At 42.2% G+C, this 27,269-nt stretch overlaps 1 protein-coding gene and 1 long non-coding RNA gene across 3 annotated transcripts; one reads left to right on the top strand and one right to left on the bottom strand.

Annotated features, from left to right (window-relative positions):
- Positions 1-7,111: 7,111 nt before the first annotated feature.
- Positions 7,112-11,889, bottom strand: LOC129146537 (uncharacterized). 2 transcript variants are annotated; one of them, XR_008553400.1, is made up of 3 exons: positions 11,713-11,889; positions 10,822-10,915; positions 7,112-7,234 (listed from the first exon to the last, which is right to left on the bottom strand). It is a non-coding gene; the product is annotated as an uncharacterized LOC129146537 (long non-coding RNA). The 2 variants fall into 2 exon arrangements; XR_008553401.1 differs by lacking the exon at positions 7,112-7,234 and adding an exon at positions 7,828-8,002.
- Positions 11,890-14,201: 2,312 nt separating this feature from the next.
- Positions 14,202-17,135, top strand: LIPT2 (lipoyl(octanoyl) transferase 2). The gene is made up of 2 exons (XM_037521792.2): positions 14,202-14,667; positions 15,499-17,135. The coding sequence occupies exons 1-2, from the start codon at positions 14,202-14,204 to the stop codon at positions 15,726-15,728; spliced, it is 696 nt and encodes a 231-aa protein (XP_037377689.1). The 3' UTR covers positions 15,729-17,135.
- Positions 17,136-27,269: the final 10,134 nt, after the last annotated feature.

Genomic DNA, 27,269 nt, shown 5'->3' with positions numbered 1-27,269 from the left:
GGATCCAGGAAGTGACGTGGTTACATCTAAATGTTGTAAAGATTGCTCTGAAACCATAGTAAGATACCACTTACCCATCAGAATAGTCAACATTAAAAATATAAGTAATAACACATATTGACAAGGATATGTAGTGACTGAAACTTTCTTATATCATTGGTGGAAGTGTCAATTGATACAACCACTGTAGGAAACAGTTTGGCAGTATTTACTAAAGTTGAATGCCATGTGCCTAATTATCTAGCAATTTCTTTCCTATTACTCCCCCCAAAACATAGCTACAAGAATCTAAAACAGCATTCTTTGTAATAGCCCCAAGCTGGATACAACCCAAAGGTCCACCCAGAGTGGACAGGATAAATGCACTGACACATCTAAGCACCAGTATACTAGACTGCGGGAACCATGTTACTTGCAACAACTGGGATGAATCTTACAACGTGTGAGTGAAAGATGTCGGACACAAAAGAAGACATACCATATAACATGTGAACCTGGAAGTCAGAATATGGATTACCTCTGCGGGTGAAGTGACTGGATGGAGAACGGGCATGTGGCCATGGTAACGGGGGAATGGCAATGTTCACTTTCTCCATCTGGGTGTTGCTTACATGGATGTGAATTTTATGAAAATTCATTGAGCTATGACTTATGATTTGTGTACTTTTCTATGAATGTGATACTTCAATTTTAAAAGGTTAATTTTGAAAATGCACGCCAGCTACCATGTGAATTGGAGGGATCATTAGGCAGAAAACCCAGGGAAAAGCAGCTGGAATAGCTGAGGCATCCCATGCTTTTACTACTCAGAATGTCGCAGGTATGTTGGTGACCGCTTCTTCCAGGCAGGTTAGCTAAGCTGTAGGGAGAAGAGTGATGGATGGAGGATGAATGGGGTATCATGGGCAACGGTGTCCAATAAGTCAGGGTGTTCAATAAGAAGGCAAAAAATGAGACTTGGAAACCTCTCCTCCCCGCCCCTCCCTGAAACCACACTGGCTATGGGAAGGCACAGATGAAGGTCAGAGTGGGTGAGTCACTGGCTTCCTTAACCACTGAGAATATTTTTCCCACCCTGTGAATTCAGCCTCTCTCCCACCCAGACAGAGACTTAGCTTAGGACAAGACATCATGCATCGCTCCCCAGAGAGTAAATCTTCATTTCTTCTGCGTCTTTTACGTCACCTAAGACCTTCTGGATCCCCTGGAAAGGAACTGAATGCCCGGGGCCCAATGACGAAGGAAGGAGTTGCTGAGAGAGGTCACTGTCCATTGGGCAGAAGGGATGCTCCGGATCAGGGTATTGCTGAACATTTGGAAGCTGGGAAGACAGCCAGTGTTTCATCTTTTGTTTTTTCCTCCTGGGTCTTCCTGTCCCAGCAGTGGATGGAAAGGGGTCATGGGGGACTTCCTGGCCTCTACAAATAAACCTTTCCGTTGTTGTTGACCAGGCAGTATTTCCAGGCCAGGCGGATCAGGTTGATGGGAAGGAATAGAGTGGACAGCAATGTTGCCTGCAGAGGAAGCTCACCATTGGTTCCATCACAAGTCCTAGCAAGAGGAGGCTATGCACTGGTCAGGTAGGAAAGGTAGTTGTGCAAGAGGCCTGGGCTGACTGCCCATTATGGGAGAAGGGTAGGGTGAATGGGAGCTGGGGGGTTGGGGAGGAGCATCGAGAATACAGTACAAAAGGATTCTTAGATGTCCTCTAGTTTGTTCTCTGCTGATTCCCACTGTCCAGACAGTTCTCGGAAAATAATAGGAGCTCAATAAACATTATTGAATAAATGAATCTAATCCAATGCTTTCATTTAACTGACTTAGGGATGCAAGGCCCAAAATAGAAAAAAAAAGTTTACCAAGGATACACAGTGAGTTAAATCAGAACCCAGACTAGACTTGAGGGTTTCTGTATCCCACACCAACATTCTTTCTACTGAGTACTATCAGTCCAGAGGAAAAAGGGTATTCTCTTTCTGAAGCCAAGAAAGAAAGGGGACTTCCAGAAAACCGCTCAGAAACCTTGACATCTGGGGGTCATAAAGCAGAGTTTGACACCTGCTTGAGGAATGTAAATAGGAGAGATTGATGGAACTTGTACGACAAGGAAAGGGATGGTTATACTGAAAACAAACTATTCTCTCACTGGTCATAGGGCAGTTATTTATGTCCTAGGCACTGATGTGGACCTAGAAGAAGGAGCTGACCCAGATCTTCTTAAAAATAACCTGCCCTCATGGACCTGAGCACAGGTCCATGCAGAGATGGTGCCATGATCACACCAAGATGATGGACTGCTGGAAGTTCAGGAGCTAGCCTCATGGAGAGGATCTACTTTGTCAAGCAAAATGCAGGGAAAGACTCCAGAAGAGGGTCTCCAAAGGACATGCTAAAGCCTTTCAAAGAGAAAGAATTGGTTTTGAACATCTGACCCACCCGGAGTAGCGTCCGAGATGGACGTACCTAGAAACAAATGAAGGCTTGTATTTCAGGTCCCCTTGCTTGCATGGGCCCCTTTAGATCCATGAATTTCACATCTATAATTTTTAGTCATTTTTGTAAATACTGAGTTAGTTTCCTATTGATATGTAACAAATTACTGTAAGCTTAGTAATTTCTAACAACAAAAATTCATTTTCTCAGTATCTGTGTGTTGGAATGTCATGACTCGATCCTCTGTCCAGTGTCTTACCAGGCTGAATTCTAGGTGTTATGGCCGAGGCTTAGGGGTTTTTCTCAAGGTCAGTGGGCACTGGTACAGTTCAGCTCCGTATGTTTGTAGGACTAAGGTTCCTGTCATCCTGCTGGCTATAGCTGGGGACTACTCTTGGTCTCTATATGCCAAGCGGCCCCTAGTTATGGACTGAATGTGCGTGTCCCCTCCCTGACCAAATTCATATGTTGACACCCTATCCTCCCAATGTAGATGGTAGCAAGACATGGGGTTTTGGGGAGAGTGGTTGAAAAAAAGGTTGAGAGATGATAAGAGTGGGACCTTGACCTAACAGGATTAGTGTCCTTATAAGAAGAGACAACAGAATGAACGCTCTCTTTTTTTCCCCATATATGCACATCAAGGAAAGGCCCTGTGAGCACACAGAGAGAAAATGCCCTTTTGCAAATCACGATGAGAACTCTCACCAGAAATTAAGCATGTTGACCCTCTGACCTTGAATTTCCAGATGCCAAATCTGTGAGAAAATAAATTTTTGTTGTTTAAGTTACTCTGTGGTATTTTGTTATGGCAGCTGAAGTTCTGTGTACCCTATCTCTGTAATTTATAACATGGATGTTTGCTTTCTGCTAGGCAAGAGAATATTTTTCTGACTCTGTCTTCTTTACAATACTTAAAGGGAATTCCAGAAGTTTCATTACTGGAGAGCAGAAAACAACAACAACAAAACCAAAAAACCTTTGAGATCTGCCCAATATTTAATTTAGTGGCAAGGGAAAATTTATTCTGTAATGTGAATTTTAGAGAAACCAGCAGGAACAAGTAAGGTTTCCTGTTCACAACAGTATGAATTCAGCATGTTCAACGAATTGGTTACACACACAGCAAAGGAGACAAAAACAATAAAACTAATAGATAGTTGTAAAGCACTGGATGGCATGCTATGTCATTACTTTTGCAATGAGTGTGAGGAACTGCTGTGGGGGAGCCCTTTCTGTTGCCGTCTGCTTTGTGGGAAGCATGCAACACATCGATGGACCTGGCCATGGCACAGGAGCAAGACATCATCCTGAGTGAGAATGTGGAAATAGTGGCCAAGTTGTTCTCATTTGGCATGAAATACTAAGAAATCTACACCAAGACATATTAATGGAGAACATGCTCAAAGACAAAAACAAAGAGATAAAATTGAAAGCAGCAAGAGCAAACAACAATCATATACAAGAGAATCCCAGCAACATTAACATTTGACTCCTTGTAGGAAATAATGTAAGTCAGAAGGCAATGGCATGACATTCAAAGTGCTGAAAGTCAAAAACTGTCAACCAGGAACTTACATCCAGCAAAACTATCTTTCAAAAATGAAGGTAAAATAAAGACATTCCTAGATAAACAGCTACTGAGAGGATTTTTTGCTATTAGACCCACTTTGCAAGAAATGTTAGAAGTTCTTCAGCTTGAAAGCAAGTCATCCCAGATGATAAATCAAATCTACATGAAAAAGCAAAGAGCACAGGTAAAAGTAATTAAAAAGATGATACAAATGCATGTTTCTTCTCCTTTGTTACTTTAACATCTCTTTGTCTAAAACAATATGTAAATTTCTTAAATGTCATGAAAAGCTAAAGCAACAAGAGAAAAAGTAGATACACCAGACCTAACCAAAATCAAAACTTCTGTGCCTCAAAGGACATCATCAAGAAAATAAAAACACAGCAAACAGAATAGAGGCATCAAATAGTCCCTTCTATTCATATTCTCTAAGTAGTATTCTTACTAATGTTTGTTTTTACATTTCCTTATATACTTCTGATGTGTCTTGACACCCCTCAAGGGCAGCAACCGTGCCTTAGTCGTTTTAGCATACTTTCATATGCTTTGTACTTTGATAAATAATTGTTGATAGTAAAGACAATCTAAACAAACCACTGCAGGGAAAAAAAAATTTGAATAGGGTTTGGTTATACATGGACTTGGTAGAGTACTTGGGAAAGTTTGCCAACCCCTATTATAATCAACTCTGGGAGCCAGAAGAAAGGTACACCAGAGCCAGCTATGACTCCAATGTTAATGGACTATAAACACACACACACACAATCAAACACATTCATCTTTTTCCTGATAGCAATCTGTCTAGTCTACTTCCTGGTAAAATACTCTGCAAAGTCCAGATAGCAACAAGGGCACAGGCACTAGACTTGTGGGATTATTTGACAGCAGGTGCCTTGGCCTTTTGGTGTTACAGCCCCAGTACCCAGCACAATATGGCACTATGTTGGTAGATTTGTGAAGTGAGTTAATGAATGAATCTTTAAGAGAAAAAGAAGTCATGGCTAAAAACCGAATCTGTAAGAAAAATTTTTATAACAGAAATACTTCATGAGAGAACATTAGGAAAAAATATTACAGTTAGCTGTAGGTCTCAATAGCCTGGGGCCAGTGGTGCTGGTAAATGTTTATTCAATGCCGGAAAAAATAAAAACAACAAATCTTTGCACTTTGAACCCCATGATCTCTTCAGCCTTCAGTCTTTACTAGTACTTAACTTCCCATAACTTTTAAGACTCAGTTCAGGAATCACCTGTTTTGAAAGAAGCCATGTTATGACTATTGCAACTGTATTAGATGCCCCCCTTTGCATTTTTCACAATCCCTTGCTGTTCCTTTTGTCACAGCATTTATCATGCCTGTATTGTTTTGCTTGCTTACCTCCTTTTCCTGCCTCCTCCTTCCCACCCATCATGTAGTCCTGGTGGAAGACCAGAATATATAAAGAACTCTTAAATTTAATAATGAGAAAAGAATGACCTCAATTTTTTAAAATAGGCAAAAATTTTGAACATACACTTCACCAGAGGAAATATATAGATGGTGTTTTATTCTGTTCTGGCTGCCATAACAAAATACCACAGACTGGTTGTCTTTTATGTAAGCCAATTCCCTATAATAGAGAATATATATATATGTGTATACATATATGTATTCTAGCAGAATATATATATATGGATATATATATATGAGTGTACAAACACACACACACACATTGAATTTGGTTCTGTTTCTCTGGAGAACTCTAAGTACTATAGATAGCAAAAAAAAAAAAAAAGCAAGATATTCAATATAAGTCATTAGTGAAATATAAAGTAAGCCCTTAATGAGATACCATTTGATACCTATTAGAATCATTAAAATTAAAAGATTGACCATACCAAATATTGGAGGAGATGTGGAATACCTGCAATTCTCATACATAGTGGGTAGGAATATAATAATGAACAATGAATTTGGAAAACATTCTAGCATTTTCTTAATAATTTAAACATATATTTACACATGATCCAACCATCCTTCATCCAAAAGAAATAAAATCTTAAAAAAAAAAGAAGGAAAAGTATATGCCCATACATACTTGTATACAAATATACAAATATTCACAGAAGTTTTATTTGTAATAGTCTGAAACAGAAAAGAACACAATCTATCAATAGGTAATGTATAAACAGTGATATATATATATATATATATATATATCCATACAATGGAATATTACACAGCAATGAAAAGGAATGACTTATTGGTGCAGGCTACAACATGGATGGATCTCATAAAAATACACCATACAAAAATCATACATACTATATGAATCCATCTTTATACAATTACTGAAAATTCAAACTAATCTACAGTGACAGAAAGCAAATTAATTATTGCCAGGATATGGATGAAAGCATCAGAAGAAAAGCTTACAAAAGGGCATACAGAAACTTTTGGGGGTGCTGGAAATGTTCATTATTATGTTTGTTATGATGGTTTTAAACACATACATGTCATATGGCTAAACTTATCAAATTAAAAACTAAGTTTGTGTCTTGATTTGTAGGTCAATTATTCCTTAGTAAATGTTAAAGAATAAAAAGTAAAATGAGTCAATCTTTCATGCTACATACTGTGGAAATTCAGAGCCCTCCACAATATCTCTAAGGGTTTGGTTGGGAGTTTTCCCTTCCTGTCAGGTTGCATAGTATTGTTGCATCAGCTCAGTTGTGTCCAGCTTCTAACCATTGCCTTTGGCCCTTGCTGGACTCGGTGTGTGGCCATCTTTGCACCATATGGACACCCCCAACCCACCCCAGTCCTTCTTTCTGCTATAGTGGCAGGAATACAAGGTAATTACTGAAGAGGTATGGCAAGTAAGACAAGAAAGAAATTGAATGTCAAATGTTACTTCCCTAAATATTTATTGGCCATCCCCATTATTAGGATCTTCCCATTGGCTATATCTTTTTGTAGCCTCTTGCTCCCTCTTATAAGTTCATATATTTCTCCTCCCTCTGTCCTTAGTTTCTTACCTTCTTGTCTCTCAAGCTATCCATGAACAATTTCTAAACTCATTCGCTATGCAGGGCAACTTGTCCTTTCTCTTTGTTTTGTTGTGCCCTTCCATATCATACCCTATTCAGGTGTGGGGAAGAAAGACTCACCTTTCATATACAAAAAAGCTGATCATGGCATCTTTCCAGACAAATAAAATTTTGTCTCTACTGAAGAATGTGGCATTCTCTGGAAGACAAACATGATTATGGTAAAAAAAAATGTTTTTTAATTAATTCTCTTATATTGTTGTTAATTTTTTGGACATTATTTGATTTCTCCCCTCAGATGTGATCCCAGTAGTTCTCCAAACACCATTGCATCCTTTATGCTCGTCCATCCTGTTTTGACACCTCACACTCTCCCTCCCCTAATGTATGTTTCAGATATATGGTCAGCTTGTGAGTTTTGTCTTTTTCCTAACCCTTTGTTCAGTTTCTCTATATTCCACATATAAATGAAACCATCTGAAAACCTCCTCATTAAGATCTGGAGCAAGACAGATCTGCCTGATGACCATCTACTTGTTCTTTGAGTGGATTCTTTCTCTGGAAGCCTTTCCTGGGCTCTGCAAGCTGAGCGAATCTTTCCCACTCTGTACCCTGAGATCCTACACATTCAGCCCCCCAAGCCCACAACCCCTGGTGGCATAATCATTCATTTAAGCTCTTGCCTCACCCCTAGACCCTCCCTTCCATCCCATAGACTGCAAGTTCTGTGAGGGCAGGAACTGAATCTGATCCATTTCTGGTCTTCACTTACATAGGACCAGGAGAAGGGTATTTGCTAAGGTGTTTGCTAAAGTAACACTTAATGGCTCCATGAGTGAGCGAATGGATGACCAAGCAGATCTGTCTTCTGACTCAGGGATATTTGGTGCTGCCATCTAGTGAAGCATCTTCTTTCCTCTGTCAATTCTCATGGTGGCTCTTTTCAAGGACTTGAAAAACTTATATCCTAGACACATAGAATGTGAGGGATAGAATTGTTTAATGAGGTGAAACCAACGTGCAGAGGGAAAATGATTTGCCCTAAGATGTCCAGTTAGGACACGGAAGCACCAGACCATTTCAATGTTTCTTCCTGGACATTATTTATCATTTGTTCATTTATTTATTTTTGGTCAGGGCTGCCTTGGGGAAAAGCAAGGTTCCCTTGTGACCTCACCTCCCCATGGCAGTGTTTTGGGAACAAATTGGATTCTCACGGTTCTCCCAATGGTGGCAGGGTGCCCAGGTCAGGCAAGGTATTTTTCAAAATGAAAAAGAAACAAAGATAGCATCAGACCTCATTTGTAATTTCCCTCTAACAGCCTGATTCTAAAATCTCTTTGTTTCCCTTCTCTGCTTATTGTGCTGCCCTCGCCTGGGTAAAATGGAGTAAGAACATGGATTTGGAATCTTGAAAAAATATGTACCTATTTATTTACGTATGCACTTACTTCCAGAAGCATTTATTTTTTGCAACATAAGCCAATGTGGATATCCTGCAACTCCTATTCACCTTCTCTCCTTAATTTAGATAGCTCACTTCTCTCCTATGGCCAAAAATACTAGTGTCATCTTTGGCCCCGGACATCCTTCTTCCTTCCAGGCAGGGAGGCAGCCACCTACTCATGCCCGGCCTTTCAGTGGGCCATCCTGATTTTGACCCCATCACCATCAGAGCCTTGTTCAATGTATAATCACTTCCTCTCTTGACACTGTCCTGCTCTCTCTTATCCTGCCTCTTGGGCATGGCCCTGGAACTCAGGTGAAGAGAAACCCAGAAGGAAGGAAGAAGGAAATTCAGACATATGGATCCTCCATGGTGTACCTGCCGCTTATTTTTGTGGGGAATGGAGTCAGTTTCATTCACGCAGGATATTTATTTGAGTTATTGTGCAGAAAAATACACAACCAAATGTAAGTTTGTTAAATTTAAGTTCCAGCTCAGTAGCATTAAGCACATTTACATTCTTGTGCAATCATTGCCCTAGCCATTTGCAAAACCCTTACATCCCAAACTGAACCTTTGTACCCATAACAGTGACTTCCCATTTCCCCTCTAAGCCCCTGGGAACCACTGAACATTTTTATGTACATGATTTAATGCAATCCTCACATCCACTCTACGTGGTAGGTACTGTTAACCCCATTCCTGCACCTGAGAAATCTGAGGCTCAGGAAGATTATGTAACTTCCCCAAGGATACTAAGCTTGTAGGATTCCAGACTGAGATTCAATTTCCATCTCCCCAGGCTCCTCCATTATTTTTATTTGTGTGCTTTCTCTCCAGCTGTGGGAGAATAGGGATATGGAAGGAATGGTCTTTGCTCCTAAAGAGTCTGTTCTTTCGAGAATATCCAATCTAGCTTGTCTAAATGTGTGGCTCAGCATGATGAAGAGGAAATAGGTTAATCTGCAGTAAATCTAGTCAGGACTCTATAACCATCAATTCCTCAGGACTTACTAGATTTGGGACCTTGTTCTGCTAGGGCCAGAGAGCTGCCAGACCCTATCCTGACATGGAGGAGCTGACTGCCTTGTTAAGAAGTGGGGATCTAAGCAGAAGCATACAGGCAGGGTGGACTCTCCGAGAAGAGGTCCCTGGAAGACAGAGCATGAAGCAGGAGGCCTCAGGAGGAGGAGACATTTGAGCTGAGCTCTGAGAAATGAGAAAGAGGGAGAGAAGACAGTGTAGGTCATTCCAGCAGTGGGAACAGCTTATAACACAAAGTGAACAGGAGGCAGCAAAAGGCAGGGCCACTGGCAGAGAGGTGGCAGGAGGTGGAACTGGGTAAAGACAGGTGGGGGCTGGATGAGACAGGCCTGCGCTGCCAACCTAAAAGAGTTTGGATTCCAGCCTGTCGACAATAGGGAGGCAACAACGGGGAGGCCAGACCTCTCCTCTAAATGTGTATCCATATTTCCACTTGGAGAGCTTATAATCATCTCTAACATTACATTTCCCAACATGAACCCTGACTTACATGCTTCTTTGCCTAATTTAGGGCACAGTGGCCAGCAGGTCTGCAGGGCGTGGGGCCAGCATTCCAAGGTCCATCCCAGCATTAACCTTTTAGTTGCTAGAGAATGGGAGGATCTGCGGGTGCCAGGGGATAGGACACCCTCCCAGACAGCTGGAAGGGTAAGGGGATTCAGAGCAGCATCAGTTTTCCCAACAGACACAACCAGTACTGCAGTCCTGACATGCACCAGCTACAGTTCAGTCCTGCCTCCACCAAATCTAGTCTTCCTGTGCTTTCCCCATTTCAATAATGGCACCACCATCTGCCCAAGAACTTCTGCTGGAAAGTGAGGCAATATGCCTGGGACAGTAACTAGTCATTGGCAAGATGGGTAGATGGATGGACAAATAGATGAGTGGCTGAGGGAGTGGGTGGGAGGGTGGATGAGTAGAACAATTCTAACCCTTTCTGTTGAGTGAAGGCTGGGGCTCAACAGGAAGATGGATACTCAGCGGGACTGCATGACCTTCTGATACCCAGGTTCACAGTTATTTAGTCACCAACATTTTTACTGAGCATCTACTATGTGCCACACTATGAGATATGGGACTCAGTGGGACTGCATGACCTTCTGATACCCAGGTTCACAGTTATTTATTCATCAACATTTTTACTATGTGTCACACTATGAGATGTGGGCTATGGGGAATTTAAAGAAGAAAAAGATAGAATCCTGGTTAAGTGCAAGGATTCTGGAGCCTAACTGCCCAGCTTTGAATCCTGTCCCAGCCACTTACTAGTAGCCTAGTGACAAGTAAATACTCACTCTGTGTTTCAATTTCTTCATCTGTAAAACGAGGAAAATAATTGTCCCTGCTTCCTTGGTGGCTTCAATATTAAATGCACTGATGATGGTAAAGCTTTTAGAATGGTCAGCACATGGTAAGTACAAAACAAGTGTTAGCTTAAATCTGTATTCTTGGATCACATATCAAATGGAAGGTGGAGGGCAATTAACCTAATTCACAACAACCACAATGTATCAGGCATGATGCATGTAATAGGCCACATGTTAAGAAAAGGAGCCCCAGAGTCACTGAGGAGGAAGAGGGCTTTGAGCTGAGCTTTGTGGATTGGGTTAAGATTTAATTCAGCAAGTAACTGAGTAACTGCTGTAGGTATCTAGCTATAAAATGGAGGCAATAATAATGTCTACCATGGAATAAAAAAATTTAGTCTTTGTCCCTTATTCCTGGGAAGGTGATGTTAAACCCTTGGAAATTCCCAAGGAATAGGAGCGTCATTATTATCGTGAGCAATTTGGATCATAAATCTGAGTTTCTGCTAAGAAATGAGATGACTCAGGATGTAGGCTGGTTATCAGAAACACCAACCATGTAATTAGAAGGCTAGAACTTTGAGCAACGCTGCTCTCCAGGGAGAGAAGGGAGATTGGAAAATGAATGCAGTCACATGGCTAACGATTCAATCAATAATGCCTATGTAATGCAGGCACAATAAAAACTTTAGACACCAAAATTCAGAAGAGTTTCCTGGTTGGTGAATACATTAATGTGCCTGGAAGGTTATATGTCTTGATTCCCTGAGGAGAAGTCATGACATCTTTGCCTTATGAAGCTTCCCAGAGCCCACCCTGTGTGTCTCTAACTGGTCTGGGTTTATGCCCTTTATAATAAAACAATAATTGTAAGCATACTGTTTTCCTGAATTCTGTGAGTTGTTGAACCTGAGGTGTTTGTAGGAACTCCAGAATACGCAGGCAGTTGGTCGGAAATGTAGGTGGCGGGGGGATACCCTCATTGCAGTTGGCATCTGTAGTGAAGGCAGTCATATAGAAGAGGACAGACACTTCCAAATTCAGTTCATGAAGCTAGTAAATCTTCTGATTTGAAAACCAGTGAAAAAAAGAAAACAATAGACACCAAAAAGAAAACTATAAGCCAGTATCTCTCATAAACATAGATGCAACAAAATATTAGCAACCAAATGCAACTATGCGTAAAAAGAATTCTATATAATGACTAGGTGGAATTTATTCTACCTATGCAACAGTCGAAAAGCAATCAATATAATCCACCACATTAATAAAGAAGAAAAATCACACAATCATATCAATCATTGTTTAAAAAAAAGTCTTTGACATGATTTAACACACTTTATGATGAAAATCTCTCACAAAAAAAACAGTAATACAGAGGAATTTCCTCAACTTCATAAACAGCATCTACAAAAAGCCTACAACTCATATTGCAAAATATATAAATGCTGAATCATTATTCTGTACATCTGTAGAATATAATGTTTAAATGTCAAACCTCTATTTCAAAAAACTTTAAAAAGTAAGTTTATCTTTTTAAAAAGCAGAAAACAACAATAGCAGTTATAGTTTAATATAGATATGATGCTCTACATATCTCTGAGAGGGAGGCACTTATATTAGGAATGGGACATTTGGGAGGGGAGATTAGGTCCTGAGGATGGAGCACCATGAATGAGATTAGTGTGTATTAGATTAGAGACTTCAGCAAGATCCACAGCTACTGTTCACCTTTTGAGGTTACAGCAAAGAGACAAGTCTGTAAACCAGAAAGCCGTTCTCACCAGACATTAATCTGCTGGCCCCTAATCTTAGACTTCTCCAACTGCGAGAAATTAATTTCTGTTGTTTACAAGGCAACAAAACAAAAAAAAAACCTACACCCAATGTACAATAAAATGTCAGGCTGACCTGTTAATGAACTGAAGTTATGTTGAGACAAAGCCTAAATGTAGACTGAAAGTTCCAGGGAGTAACTGATAAACGTCCTGAAGGCCGACATGCCTGACTGGAGTACCCCAGACAACCGTTTAGGAATCTCCTAATTCTCTACTCACTGCCTGCTTTAAAGGTGCAAATGTACCCCTGCTAAGGCAATAAATACCCTGTTACCTAACTGCTTGGGCTCAGACTTTGGAGAGATCTCTGTGCCGGCTGTCGCAGAGAACTTCCTTTCTCCTGAGTGCAGCCTGGTTCTCTAAGGGAATTCTGCCATAACACTAACATAATTTTTATGACGATATTTATGAAATGTCTTTTAGATACCTATTGGAATGATCAAGGTTGCTAGCTTCTAAAATCAAAAAAAGACCTGAACAAAATTAATAAAATATTAAAATCTGACAAAGTGGGATGGTGGGTAAACAGTAAGTTGTTACATTATTCCCTCTACCTTTCTGCTTTTTTTTCCTTTTGTTCTTTCAATAGAGCAATCCTTGGCTGTAGCATGGAAGACAGATTCAGCAGACAAAAGAATACATAAAAACTACGTTCTGTGTGCTATTCAGGAATACGGGGTGGGACAATCCTGTGTTTCCTTTTTCTAGTGATAGGTCTAACACGTGGTTGGTACTCAGTAAACGTTTGAATGAATTTCTTTGAATGACGCTCCAATTCAACACGGCCCAGATCCACTCTCAGGACCTAGCCAGTCTCATACTTCCAGCTTCTGCGAGTTGGATTTTCATGGCTCATCATTCCGCTCTGGAAATTGCCCTCCACCCAAAGAAGCCGCCTTGTTAACAGTCACAATGCCTCTCTATAACTGGTTAACGCGAAGTTATAAATACCTAGCTCCTTTCTTTACTTTGGAATAACTGAAAGGTCATCCCAGGCTCAAGGCATTCTTTGGGTTCTGGTGGAAGCCTTTGCTGCGATTGTTTCGCAGTTCATTTTCTCCCTGTCTAATCCTGCTTCCATCTTTCTCCTGCAGGTGCTGTAGCTTCCCCGGTCTCTACGCGCCCTCATCAACCCACAGCCTTCAGCAGTGCGTCCATCTACCTCTGTCTCTTCCTCGTGTTTGTCCTTTCATAGCAATTATCAATAGGTGAAATAGTCTTATTTAATTAATGAGTTAACACTCGTCTACTCAAGAACAGACTTCCCAGGACAGAGCTTTCCCCCACACCCTGTGCACCGCTGTCAAGCCCCTGGGGCAGCCACAACACTGGCTGGCACAAGTTTTAGTTGTTGAAATGAAGGACTAGGAAAGACACACCCCGACCTGGACCTCGGGGTCACGGTGGACCACGAGCCAGTAACCGATCACTTGGGTCCAGCGACTCCGGACGTGCCGCCGAGTCCCCGCCCTCCCCGGCACGCCCCGGGCGCAGGCAGCGGGCGGGGCCGCGGACGGCGGGGCGGGCGCCATGCGGCAGCCCGCGGTCCGGCTGGTGCTGCTGGGCCGGGTGCGGTACGCCGGGCTGCTGGCGCTGCAGGAGCGCTGGCTGCGGCGGCTGCAGGCCGCGCCCGGCCCCGACGCCCGTGCTGGGGCCGAGGCGGGCGCGCTCCTGGTGTGCGAGCCCGCGGGGCCCGTGTACACGTCCGGCCTGCGCGGCGGCCTCACGCCCGAGGAGGCGGCGCGGCTGCGCGGCCTGGGCGCCGAGGTGCACACCACGGGCCGCGGCGGGCTGGCCACCTTCCACGGCCCCGGCCAGCTGCTCTGCCACCCGGTGCTCGACCTGCGGCGCCTCGGCCTGCGCCTGCGCACCCACGTGGCCGCGCTGGAGGCGTGCGCCGTGCGCCTGTGCGAGCTTCAGGGCCTGCGGGGCGCCCGCGCGCGGCCGCCGCCCTACACCGGGGTCTGGCTGGGCGAGCGTAAGATCTGCGCGATCGGTGAGCGCCGCGAGAGGGGCGGGGCCGGGGCCCGAGGGCCGGGGGCGGGGCCGGGGCCGGAGGGGCGGGGCCGGCGGGGGGCGGGGCCGAGGCCGGAGGGGCGGGGCCGGACCAATAGCGGTGTATCCAGCGAGGTCTTTGAATCAGAACTACCTGCTCATGTAAGAGTTTTTAAGCCTTTTCACCGTATGTTATTCAGAGCAAGAAGGACCCTTAAAGGTCATCTGCTACACTTATCTAAAGACATGGAGAGACACAAGAAGTGAATCGCCTAGTTACTCCCCATGAGTTAGGCCATTAAGGGTGCTTAGTAGTTTTCAAACTTTTATTTATTTTATTTATTTAAAAATTTTATTTTATACACAATGGAATATTATTCAGCAATCAAAAAAGATAAACTCATGCCATTTGCAGCAACATGGATGGAGATGGAAGGAATCATGCTCAGTGAAATAAGCCAGAAAGAAAAAGAAAAATACCGGATGGTCTCACGCATAGCAGGAATTTAGAAAACCTAAATAAGGGACCAGGAAAAAGACTACTTACAATAAAGTAAAAATCAAAATTAACAAGCAACTATAAACCAAACTTTTCTTTGAAAGCAACAGAATTGTTGAGTTACACGACCATTTTGGGAATCTCCATGTAACTGCAGTTAATGTGGAGCCACACATACCTTCCCTTAACTTGTCTTCCTTCCTTGGTCTGTGCAGAACTCCTAGGATGCTCCAGAAACAAAGTAGGATCTAGTTCAGTTCTCCTCACTGAGGAGACTCATGAAACCTGGGGAGGGAGGGTATCTAATCTAAGGCCCTTTGGCTTGCCTTACAGGAGTCCGCTGTGGAAGACACATTACATCCCATGGCCTGGCTCTGAACTGTTCGACGGACCTCACATGGTTTGAGCACATTGTGCCCTGCGGGCTGGTTGGAACTGGCGTCACTTCCCTGAGTAAAGAGCTCCTGAGGCACACCACTGTGGATGAAGTACTACCACCTTTCCTCGAGGCCTTTAAGGAGACCTACAAGTGCACCTTGTTCTCAGAGGACAGCCTCAACTGAAGGGCGTTCATATTATCACAGCAGGAAGGTCCTAACTTGGAAGCACCAAGTTTGATTTGGTGTCACTATAACTCAGACTTTAGATCTGGCCTTGTCATTTACTCACCACCGACGATGGGCAAATCTTGAACTCTGAACCATTGTTAACATATACATCCTGCTTTATTTATATCTTTTAGATATAGATCTGAAAACATTATGAAAAGCAGCAGCACCTGCTAAATAGACTGCATTAGTGCTGCTATTGACCACATTTCAACAGTTAATAGAAATCCAGATGTTATTTCTCAATTATTTATTACTTCCTCAATAATGTGTTTAATAGGACAATTCAGGGCTCCAGTTCCTTTGATTTCATAGGAGTCTGGGAGTCCAGGTAAAGGTGACGTGATGTGGTGCTTTTAAATTCTCAAGAGACCTGGGTGCTTTCTACAATAAAAAGAAAGACTTCATAAACAATAAAATGGGATCCTGTCTTCCTGGGTTGGATTACCCAAGGGTAATAGCTGTTTTTACTTAGGTAACCTGAGATAGGCCCAAGACCCAGAAAGAGAGAATAATTATTTCTTATGCTGTACAAATGCTAGAGATAGAATTTTTTTTTTGTATGAAATCTAAGTTTATAAGGCTGTGTACTAGTTATCTATTGCTGTATAGTATCACTCTAAAACTCAATGACTTTAAACCAAGCATTTATTATTTATATTCTGTAGGTCAGGAATTTAAGAGACTTAGCGGGGTGGTTCTGGGTCAAGGTCTCTCCTGAGGTATAGTCAAGATGTTGACTGGGGCAGCTGGCATCTGAAGGCTTGACTGGGTATGGAAGATCAGCTTCAAGATGGCTCACTCACATGACTGACTGGTACTGGTGGCTGACAGGAGGCCCCACTGAGTGGGTCACTCCACATGGCTGCTTGAATGTTCTCATGACCCAGCAGCTGGCTTCCCCCAGAATAAGTGATGATAGAGAAGGTAGATACCACATGTCTTTTATCACCCAGACTTGAAAATCACACCGTTATTTCTGCAGTCTCCTAGTAGGTACGCCTTACTCAGTGTAGAAGGGACTATACAAAGGTAATAGAGGTGAGGATCTTAGGAGCTATCTTGGAGGCTGGCTACAAGAGGCAGTTAGGGTTTGGAAAGAGCCTTGAATGAAAAGTCTGTGACCTTGGTTCCAGTGCCAACTGTGGACAAGTACCTTACCCTCCTTGGGCTTCAGTTTCCCGTTCACCAGCACTGTCCAATAGAAACATAATGTGGACAACATTGTACTTTTACATTTCTAGTAGTCATATTAAAAAACATAAGGGAAAGCTAACATTAATTTTAATAACATTTTATTTAACACAAGAGGCGCAAATCATTAAATGAAAATATTTTACATTCTTTTTTTTCCTACACTAAATTCAAATAGTCAATGCGTATTTTATATTTATAGCCCACCTAATTTTGGACTGAATTTCAAACGTTCAGTAGCAGCATGTGGCCAGTAGCTACCATATTAGAAGTATAGCTTTAGACAATATTGTATCTAAAGTCCTTTTTGAGGTTTTAGTGTTCTTTGGCTCACAGGCTTCTAGGAAGAAAAATGATTCCTCACAAATCTGAGGTCTGAGTTTTTATTCTATGTGTAATTTTTTTTCACTTATTCAAGCTGAGAGGGCTTTATAGATATATTCCCCTCCCACCCCCCACTGTATAGAGAGAAAACAAAGTCTAGAGCAAACTTGCTCAAAGCCACACATGAATGACAAAGCCAGGACTAGCTCGCAGATATAAGCCCCTTTCTCACGTGCTTTTCCTTCTGCGCACACTGACTTAGAGCTCAGGACAATATACTTTACATGTCATGAACATTCGGTCAATATTAGTTGATCGGTGGTTTGTCCACTCATAATTTACCATATCTTTTCTAGTTTTAGTTCCCACCCATGGAGCCAACAGTACTATTGCTAGGGATGAAGAGTAGTTGATATTTACCTTGCAGTGTTATTGCCAAAAAAGGAAAGTAATTATTCCAGGAGAAAAGAAGCTAGACTCTCAGGGTAGGAAGATGGTACTACCTAACTGGTACTTGGCTACTTTCTCAATCTACCCTAAGAAGTGACCCTATAGACTGTTCTTGAATGCCTCCACAGACTCAAGAGGGTGAAAACATTGACTCAGCACTTACTTTTAGTATCAGGTACGGAGTTCACCCTCTTAAGTCCATTCTCTCCTTAAGCCACCTATTCCATCATTCTAGACCACAGAATCATTTTTGCATAATGTAGTGACTGAGTTACCTGACCTTTCTGAACCTCAGCTACATTAGACTCAGGCTTTGGCACAGAACTGGCAGCAGGAAATACATGATAGTTATCAATGTTCACCAAATATTTCTCATTCTCTCTCTTCTGAGCCCATGTCAGGGTCATACTTTGGAGTCCCCTATGGTTGGGGTTGGGAGGGCCAGGTAACTTGTTCTGGTCGATGAGTTATGAATGGAGGTAACACATCACTTCTGAGCCTGAGCATTTGAGTTGCTGGTGTTAGACCCCTCAGGGTCTCTCTTTCCCCCAGAATAGTGACCACCAATTTTAAAGGTAGTGGATGCTTCCTGAAGGACTACTATGAGCAGAGTTCCTGGCAGCTACTGGACATGTGGTGAAATTAAGATACCAAAATGTGGTGGTTGTTCATTACCACAACATAACCCAGCCTGCTCCGACAATAAAATATGCTTACATTAATAAGGAGTCTTGTGTTTGCAAGTGTAGAAACCCAACTCAGACTAACTTAAGCAGAAACAACAAGAAAATGGAAGGGTTGTTGTAAAAAGTGCTAGGTTCTCATAAAATTCAAGGGTGGGGCTGCAGCTTGGCTCAAGAATAGAAACAATGTGTAGCCATTTAGGAGCACAGAGAGACTTTTCTGCCTTGTTCTCTGCCTTGCATCTTGGTGGATTTGCTTCATTCTCTCTTGTTTAAGTCCAGCTTTCTGCTCCCCATACCACATGAAGATGGCTGCTGCTGTTATTGGGAAATGTTGGAGTGGAAATGAAGGCAAATCCCTGGTTTCTGGCCTGAGCTACTACGTAGATGCTAGAGGTATTACTAGGATGGAGAATGCAGTATGAAGACTAAGTCTGAAAAGGAAGATGATGAGATCAGTTTTAGATAAATCAAAGTTGAGATATTTGGGGGAGATGTGAGACAAGTGGAAGAGCCAGTTGGATATGTGAATCTGAAACGTGGGTGCAATAAGTGACAGTTTAGGTCCTGGAGCCCAAAGAAGTGAGAAGAGAAGGGCAGAGCACTGATCAATGTGAGGCACAGGCCAGGGAGCAGCAGGCCATGAAAACTGAGAAGCAGTAGGCAGTGAAGTAGTAAGAGGCCCAGAATAAGACATGACACTCTCATTCACTCCTCTGGCAGCATGGCAAGATGGGTGGGGGTATTTTATGAATGAGAAAACTGACACCCAAGGAAGCTAAGTGATTTGTATGCAGTCAGGTGGTTAGAGAGTAGCAGAGGCAATCCCGGATTCCTGGTCTGGGCTCTTTTCACTCTTCCAGAGCTGCCTCTGAAGAGACTGGGCAGGCATCCTGAGACAAGCCTCTGACTACAGGTAGACTGTGGGTCAGCAGAGCTGGGAAGTTTAGTGAGCAGAAGGCCAGAGTTCAGCCTGTAGAATGGGGTCAGGCCATGGCTGCAGGTTCCTGGCGCCCCTTCCTGCCTGATGGAGCCCACCTTGTGTCCCACTGGGGCCGTTCCTTCAGGAAAGAAGCTGAATGTATGAAGGAGGATATTTTATACCCTGGTTTTCCCACCTCCAGAAAGTCTTTTCTTGTTTGTACAGAATCTTTCCCCCATAAATAAGCAGATCACTCAGAGTCCAGCAAACAAGTTCTGAGCGTAAGGACATGACCAACTGCACTAACTGGCTGAGCATCTTGTTCCTCCGGTGAGAGTGGCAGGAAACCAGATAGAACCACTTCAGGCAATGTGACCAGATGCATCTTGCATCGCGGGAAAAGCCTCTGTGAAAACCCACAAGGAGGTCAGATTTTTGAAATCTAAATTTGATTTTTTTTTTAACCAAACGGTAATTTACCATACATGTTCCCATACTATAATACCTATAAAATTTAAAAACAATACTTGCACTCCCACCTAATAACACATCCTTTTCATTTGTATGTTTCCGGTACTAGATCTTCAACAGACATATTTTACGTATTTTTAATTATGTAGATAAAATTTGTATATACCTTTAAACCAAACATAATATTATAAGCTTTCCCATGTCTTTAGAATTATATTCTTGAGTGTCTTAATTTTGTTTTTATTTCTTTTAAGTAGACATAGGTCCATTTTAAAAATATAGGTGATACGTACACATGCGCTAATATTTAAGAAGTAAAAATGCTAGCATTGATATTTAAGTCTTGGTCCTATCCCTCTCTCCTGTAAACCCAGTTCCTTTCTGGAGGGCTAAATGATGGCAGATATCTTACTTATATACTCTGAAGGCATTTTATATGCACATATAAGCATACATGATTATTACATTCTTTTAAATAACATACTGTACACACAGCTGAGCATTTTGGAGATTGTTTCAGATCAGTATATAAAGAGCATATAAAAGGTTGCTTATTTTAAAATACATCTTTGTAATTTCCATTCAGTGGGTTTACCATGACTTACTTAGCTAGTACCCTATTGAGGACATTTAGTTTATTACTGATTTTTTGCTTTTACAAAAAGTACTGCAGTGAGAACCCACATATATTGTGTATGTGTGTCTGTCTGTCTACATGTCTATGAATTTATTACACATGGTGAGTAGAGAGAGTGCATTTCTCAAAGTGATTTTATGAGTCAAAGGATATGTGCATTTTTATTTTAGTAGAAATTATATTGCCTTCCATAAAAGTCACATCAATTTATAGTCATATCAGCTAGACATAAGGGAGATGAATTTTAAATGTTCTAGCATCTTAACTTTTTTTCCATTTTAAAAGTTTTCTATTATAAAATCTTTTAAACATCCCATAATGTACTTGCCATGCAGTTAACACTATCATCACATGGTCAGTCATAGTTTTACCCGTGTCCTGTCTCTTCCCTCAATCATTGTAAAGCAAATCACAGATTATATAATTTCATTCATAAATATTTTAGTATGTATTCCCAAAAGATAAGGACTCTAAGAAAAACATAACCGTGATATTATCACACATAAAAAAATACTCCAATATCTGAACAAATATTTAGATTCTCCAATTTTTTTTTCAGCTGGTTTTTTCAAATCAAAATTCAAACTTTGAATTTGGTTCATAATGTTACATAAATGTTGTTTAAGTTCCCTATCACACATAGGATCCTTCCTCCATTTTTTTAAAACATCTTTTTTCTGGGGCCTCCCCAGTGGCAGCGAGTTGAGCGCAGCACTGTGAAGCTGTCCACAGCCTTTGCAGCGTGGGTTCGATTCCTGACAGGCCAGGGAGAATCCCACATGGCAAGGCAGACCTCTCATCTCTCCCCTGCTGCACCCCTCCATAGTGCTTTTGGTCCATCTGACTGTTCTGCTCCCTGCTCGGTCTCTGGTGAATCCTCTCCCCTTCCCATGCCTCTGGCCTATACCCCAGCTCTTGTACAAATAAAATAAAGCTTTATTTTTCAAAAAGATTTATTTATTTTCACAAGCACTGGGGTACAGGTCAGAGGTGCGGGGAGGCCCTAAAATAAATCTTAAAAAAAAAACAAACTTTTTTCTCCTGTATTGTTCTGAAGATTGAAAGGGAGATCCTGACACTGGTTTGATTCAGGGTTTGTTTTTTTGTTTTTAAAGATTTATTTTTTATTTATTTATACAAGCACTGGGTATAGTCAGAAGCGCGGGAGGGTGAGAGAATTCACCAGAGCCAGAGCAGGGAGCAGAGCAGGCAGAAGGACTGAAGTACACTGCTGAGGGGAGCAGCGGGCAGCAGGAGAGGTCTGCGCACCATGTGGGACCCTCCTCCGGTGGCCAGGGAGCAGCCAGGGATCGAACCTGCACTGCAGAGGCTGCAGGCAGCTTCGGAACCCAGCGCTCAACCGCTGCGCCACTGGGGAGGCCCAGGGTTTGTTGTTTTTTTTTTTTTTTTTTTGGTAAGCCTACTGTGTAGGTCGTGGTGTATTCTTACATGCAGAGGCACATACTATCTGTTTTTTCTCTTTTTGTGTGATGACCATTATTTTATTAGGGGTAGCAAAATGTGATACTCTGAGCTACCGATCCTGCTTCACTTACTTGCTGGACTACTTCTCAAGAACTAGCAGATTGAAAACAAACAAACAAACAAACAAACAAACAAAAAAGAACTAGCAGATTGAGTGCAAAAGAACTAAGCAAGATTAGTAGCATACTTATTGTTACTATCATTGATTAGATTTTTTTGTTCATATTCAATAGCTTTGTATTGATTAAAAATTGTCTATATGAAAGATTTGCTTTTGCAGTTGCATTGGAGTTTATGTGGAGTTTAAATTTGAACAGATTTAGATTAAGTCAACACCGAGTGCCCCAATAATTATTCCCTTTAAAAGGAATCCATATGTTTTTCAAAGTTAAGAGACATTGGTGTAAGACCACAGTGTTACATTTTTTAGAATTTACCCACACCATGAGCTTTACTAAGCCAGATAATTTTTTTTGTCTTTGTATTGCAGTTCCAGCACGTAGAAAGAAGCAGTGGTTTAATGACTGTTATTATAAGGAATTCCCTATAGTGTTCACATTGGTTCTTTTGTGGACAGGTAACATCTAGTCTCTGAAGTGATCACCCTGGCCCTGTGTATACACCCCTGCAGAGTGCTTCCTACCTCCTTTCATTCTTGTACAATTCTGATCATTGGAAAATTATTCCTCATCCTAAACTGAAATCTGCCCCCAACATTGTCATAATTCTGCTCTCCTCTGAGAGGCCTTCCCTGGCCAGGCCTACACCCCTCAGGGGGCAGTGGCCTCCCTGTATTATCATTACTTGTTTCCATGTCTGACACCATCCAGAGCTCCCAGGCAGGGACTTCACACCCAATCCAGGGCCTGACATGGAGCAGGTACCCAGAGATGGACTACTGAGTCAGCAAATGATTCTGTCCTAAGAGTGGTCTCTTCTTCAAGATTAACTGTCTTGATTCTTAGGTTCTTCACAGAACATGACTTGTAGATTCTGTACCACTGCACTCAGCTCAACAGGTTCTGACTAGCAAATATGCCCTTACTCTGTGTTGTTCCGAATTGAAAGTATCAGCATTTCTGGTGTGATCTGACAGTGTGAGATATATCCGCCTGTGCTGGGGACACAGAGATGGATCAAACTCAGCCCATGTCTTCAAGGAACTCAAAGCTTTGTGGATGAGACATTCTATAAAGAACTTCTACAATAAATTCGTACAAGCACCATGCACAAGGTACTGGGGAAACATAAAAGAAGTGACGTAACTTAAAAAACTTAAAAAAAAAGACCACAAAAAAGGGGGTACAAAAAACTCAAAATGATTTTTAATTTGAATTCTAGGTTAAAGAAAACTCAGCTCAAAATCATAGCTAAATAGTCTGGGAACAGACCTCAGGGACAGATCCAGGAGGAGGTAGTGTCCAGGACGAATTAGGCAACCCCAGGAGGTGGAAGAGTATATTCCAGGCAGAGAACATGGGCAATGATGATAGTGGGGTAATAAAAGAGCATCTGGGTATTTGAGAACTACAGACTGTCCTACCCCTTTCCAGAGTGAACAGCTTGGGCTCACGTTCCTCACTTCTCCTCCTCCTCTCCCACACCCCTTGTCCAGAGCAGTTTGAAAAGGATTAGAGGAGGATCCCAGCATCTGACTACTGCCACTGCATGTACTCCACCCTCCTGCTTACCCCTCATGTGCTCACCACTCTTCTCTACACACCTTGGGCCTCCTCCCTCTAGAGTGTCCATCTGGGTTAGGGCAAAGGGAGGCAGTGGTAGAAGACCACGGGGTGGGAAAAAATGGAGGAGAGAGAGGTTGCCTGCTGGGGCAACCTGGGTTGGTTGCAGTATCTACCAAAGGCCACACAGATCCAGCCTGGCTGGCCTCGCCAGTTTCCAATAATCCCTTCCACCCCACAGCCTAGCTGTGGTTCCTTCTCTACCATTGCTAGGTATAATGCACCATTCCTTGTTGGCATCCTAAACCCTCCTTCACACTCTCTTCAAATTACCCAGCTTCAGGATGCCATCTCTTTTCATCCAAGACCCTTAGTGATGACAACCTTAATCTTGCAGTCAGAGGCTGGACTGGGGGTGTGCTATGCTCTGTGAAATGCTGGGTGCCTGAGTTGATTGTTACTCAGTTCTCCACACTCACCCAGGAGGATCCAGGACTGTCCAAAGCACTTTCAAAACACAAGTCTGAAATACTAATCATGTTTTCAGAAAATGAAACTGGTTCAGTTGAAGATTTGCCAAAGTTCACAATTAGTTAGAGGAAGGTCCATGGTTTGAACTCAAATCTGGACACCAAGGCTCTGTGCATTAAACAGCACTCCACAAAGAATACACACACACACACACACACACACACACACACACACACACACACACTCAAGTCTACTACTCTGCTTTCCTCACAGGTCAGGAGGAAGGACCAAATGAGACAGCAAGTGTGATGACGCTTTTGAGACCCCGAGGAACCAACACATCTGGTTGGACTGAGAACCTTCGTGTGTCCTGTTCCCCCACCCTGGGAAAGCAGGTTGAATGGGTGGGTCCATAGCACTGGTAATGGTATCCAAATTTTTCCTATCCTCTACCATCTTTATGTGGCTTGATGTCCCTGTCAGCCTCTTCCCCGGGCTTCTGTAACTGGTGCAGAGATGAATACTAGGCCTATTTCAGGAAAATAAGAGTCCGTACCAGGAGGTCTATCAAGAGGGTTACATCCTTTCCACTGGTGTAACTGACAGGGCACTCTATGCATGGCAATGCAGGCAGGCATTACGTTACCACAAAGTGCATCCTGCTTGAGAATGGAGGGACAAGGAGAAAAGCAGAGCCCAAAGATGCAGAGAAACAGTTTTCTAAGGACAGAATCTGAACTCCTAGATCCAGTCATGACTGCAATCAATAAATTCCCTTTTCTACTTAAGTTAGTTTAAGTTGCATTTTAGGTCTGTTGCAACTAAGATTCCTGTCTGACATGCCCACCTCTTCTGCAAACCGTATTCCTCACCGATTCCACTTTCTTCTGCATTCCCAAGGTCCTTATTATTTAAATAAACCACAATATTTAAAAGTTCATATTTTCACAACTATGAACACACTTGCTCTCATTAATTTACATAGAGCGCTTTACATATAGGCAAAACACTTTACATATAGTATCTTACTGCAACGCACACAACCATAAAAGGTAGATATTTTTGTACCCATTCTCCAGATTGTATGTCTCCCTGGGTAGACAAACAACCCATGTTACAAATATTATTAATGTCAGATGAACAGAGAATGGCTTTGGAAAAGGCTAGTGAAGAGACTCGTATTCTCCACCAGGAGGATCCAGAAACCCCAGAACCAGAAAAAGCTGTTTCAATGGCAGACCCTAACTGGGACCCCAAGGATGGGGGAATGAAAAGGCTAGAACACTTTAAGAGATGCTAGTTAATAGGTCAGAGGCAGGGAATTCCTAAGAGTTTTGGTAAGATACAAGAGCTTTAACAAAAAGCCGAAGAGGATGCCTGTGAGTTTCTTGAAAGAATTATCCAAACTTAGAATATTTACACAGATGTGAATCCAGATGCTCGAGAAAATACTCAAATGATTAATATGACATTCACAGGGCACAGCACTCTGGATATAAGATGGAAATTTACCAAGAAGGAAGGTACTGTGAAGATGAGTTCTCCCGGTTGGTAGATACAGCTTTCAGTTTACAATGCCAGAGAGGACAGAAGAACCAAGGCTGCAATGATTTTCACAGAGAGGGAAGTCAGGAAAGGGTTTAGGAAGATCAGAGAAAGGATGAAGAAAGGAAGTATGAGAAACGAACCCTTCAGGAAGAATCAGTGAGTGCGCTTATCGTAAAGAAGAGAGACATTGGAAGAACAGGTGTTCCAGGTTGGAAGCAAGAAAGGGAAGAAGGAATGAGAAGGTGGGGGGAGGGGAGAACGGAAACAAATGACAGCACAGAGTGAGGATGCAGACAAGGGCTTCAGAAGGCAATCCAGGCAGAGTAAAAGTCATGAATGAAGAGGGAAGAAAGGAGACAAATGGTAGTCCAGGATGGGAAATCAGATAAAGAATAGGTGGGTCCAAGTGCTCCACTCAATCTGAAAAAACCTGTTACAATAACCCCTGGGTACCTCTCACTGTAGTGGACAATTTAACTAATTTTTTTGGTAGACACTGGAGCAACCTATTCAGCTTTGAATTCTAAATTAGCTCAGTCCAGTAAGAAGAGTTAGGGCAAGACCACAAAAGAAAGCCTTTCTATAACCTCTAGAATGTCAATTTGGTGATATAAGCCTCCAACTAGCTTCCTATATATGGAAGCGTGCCAAATCCCCCTCCTTGGCCGTGATCTATTAAGTAAACTTAATGCACAGATTGTTTTCTTACCCCAAGATCAGAGAATGCACCTATGAGCACCCCCAGAACATGCCTTGTATTTTCAGATGGTACTCATGCAGGATACTCCACTGGAAGATGGAAATCTATAAAATCTATGAAAGGATAAGTAAAGTGGTTTAGGCTGATGGAATTCCAGGATGTGCCAAAAATGCAGACCCTATAACGATAGAAGTAGTGGAAGGGAGCAGAGCCCCCAAGGAGAAAGCAATATTCTCTAAAAAGAAGAGGCTTTGCAGAAAATTCAGCCAGTATTACAAAGACTTCTCTAATCTGGTCTCATTTGGCCCTGCCATTCCCCCTACAACGCTCAAATTTTGCCAATAAAGAAACCCCAAACAAATGAAACCCCAAACAAATCCTTTTTGTTCAGGATTTGAGGGCCATTAATGAGATTGTTCAGGAAATAGATCAACTGTACCAAATCGTTACACCCTGCTGACTTCCAAACCTGGGGATTTCAGCTGATTCTCAGTACTGGACTTGAAGGATGCCTTTTTCTGCCTCCAATTAGATATATAAGATATGCTACCTTTTGCTTTTGAATGACAGGACCCTGAATCCAAAAGTACTCTGCAATAATGCTGGACTATGCTTCCATAAGAGTTTAAGAAGTCCCCAACACTTGCGGGGAAATTCTGATCAGGGATCTCAGAAATTTCCAACTGAAATAGGAAAGCCAATTAAAATAAGTTCCTACAATACGAATGATTTACTAATTGCCAGCCTTGGCAGAATGTGGCTACAAATTGTCACCTCAGAAAGTCCAAATATGCAAATAAAAGATGACATACTTGGGATCTGAGATTAAGAAAGGCAAATGAAGCCTCACGGCAGGTGATTTCAATTCTTAAATTGCCCAGCAATCCAAGACAATTACATGGACTTTGGGGAATGACTGGGTTTTGCAA

Source organism: Talpa occidentalis, unplaced genomic scaffold (genome assembly GCF_014898055.3).
Source record: "Talpa occidentalis isolate TD23 unplaced genomic scaffold, MPIMG_talOcc4v2.1 talOcc4.3, whole genome shotgun sequence".
In the NCBI taxonomy this organism is placed as follows: Eukaryota; Metazoa; Chordata; class Mammalia; order Eulipotyphla; family Talpidae; genus Talpa; species Talpa occidentalis.
The sequence above is the reverse complement of the archived record's forward strand: the minus strand, read 5'-3'. Positions and strand labels throughout refer to the sequence as shown.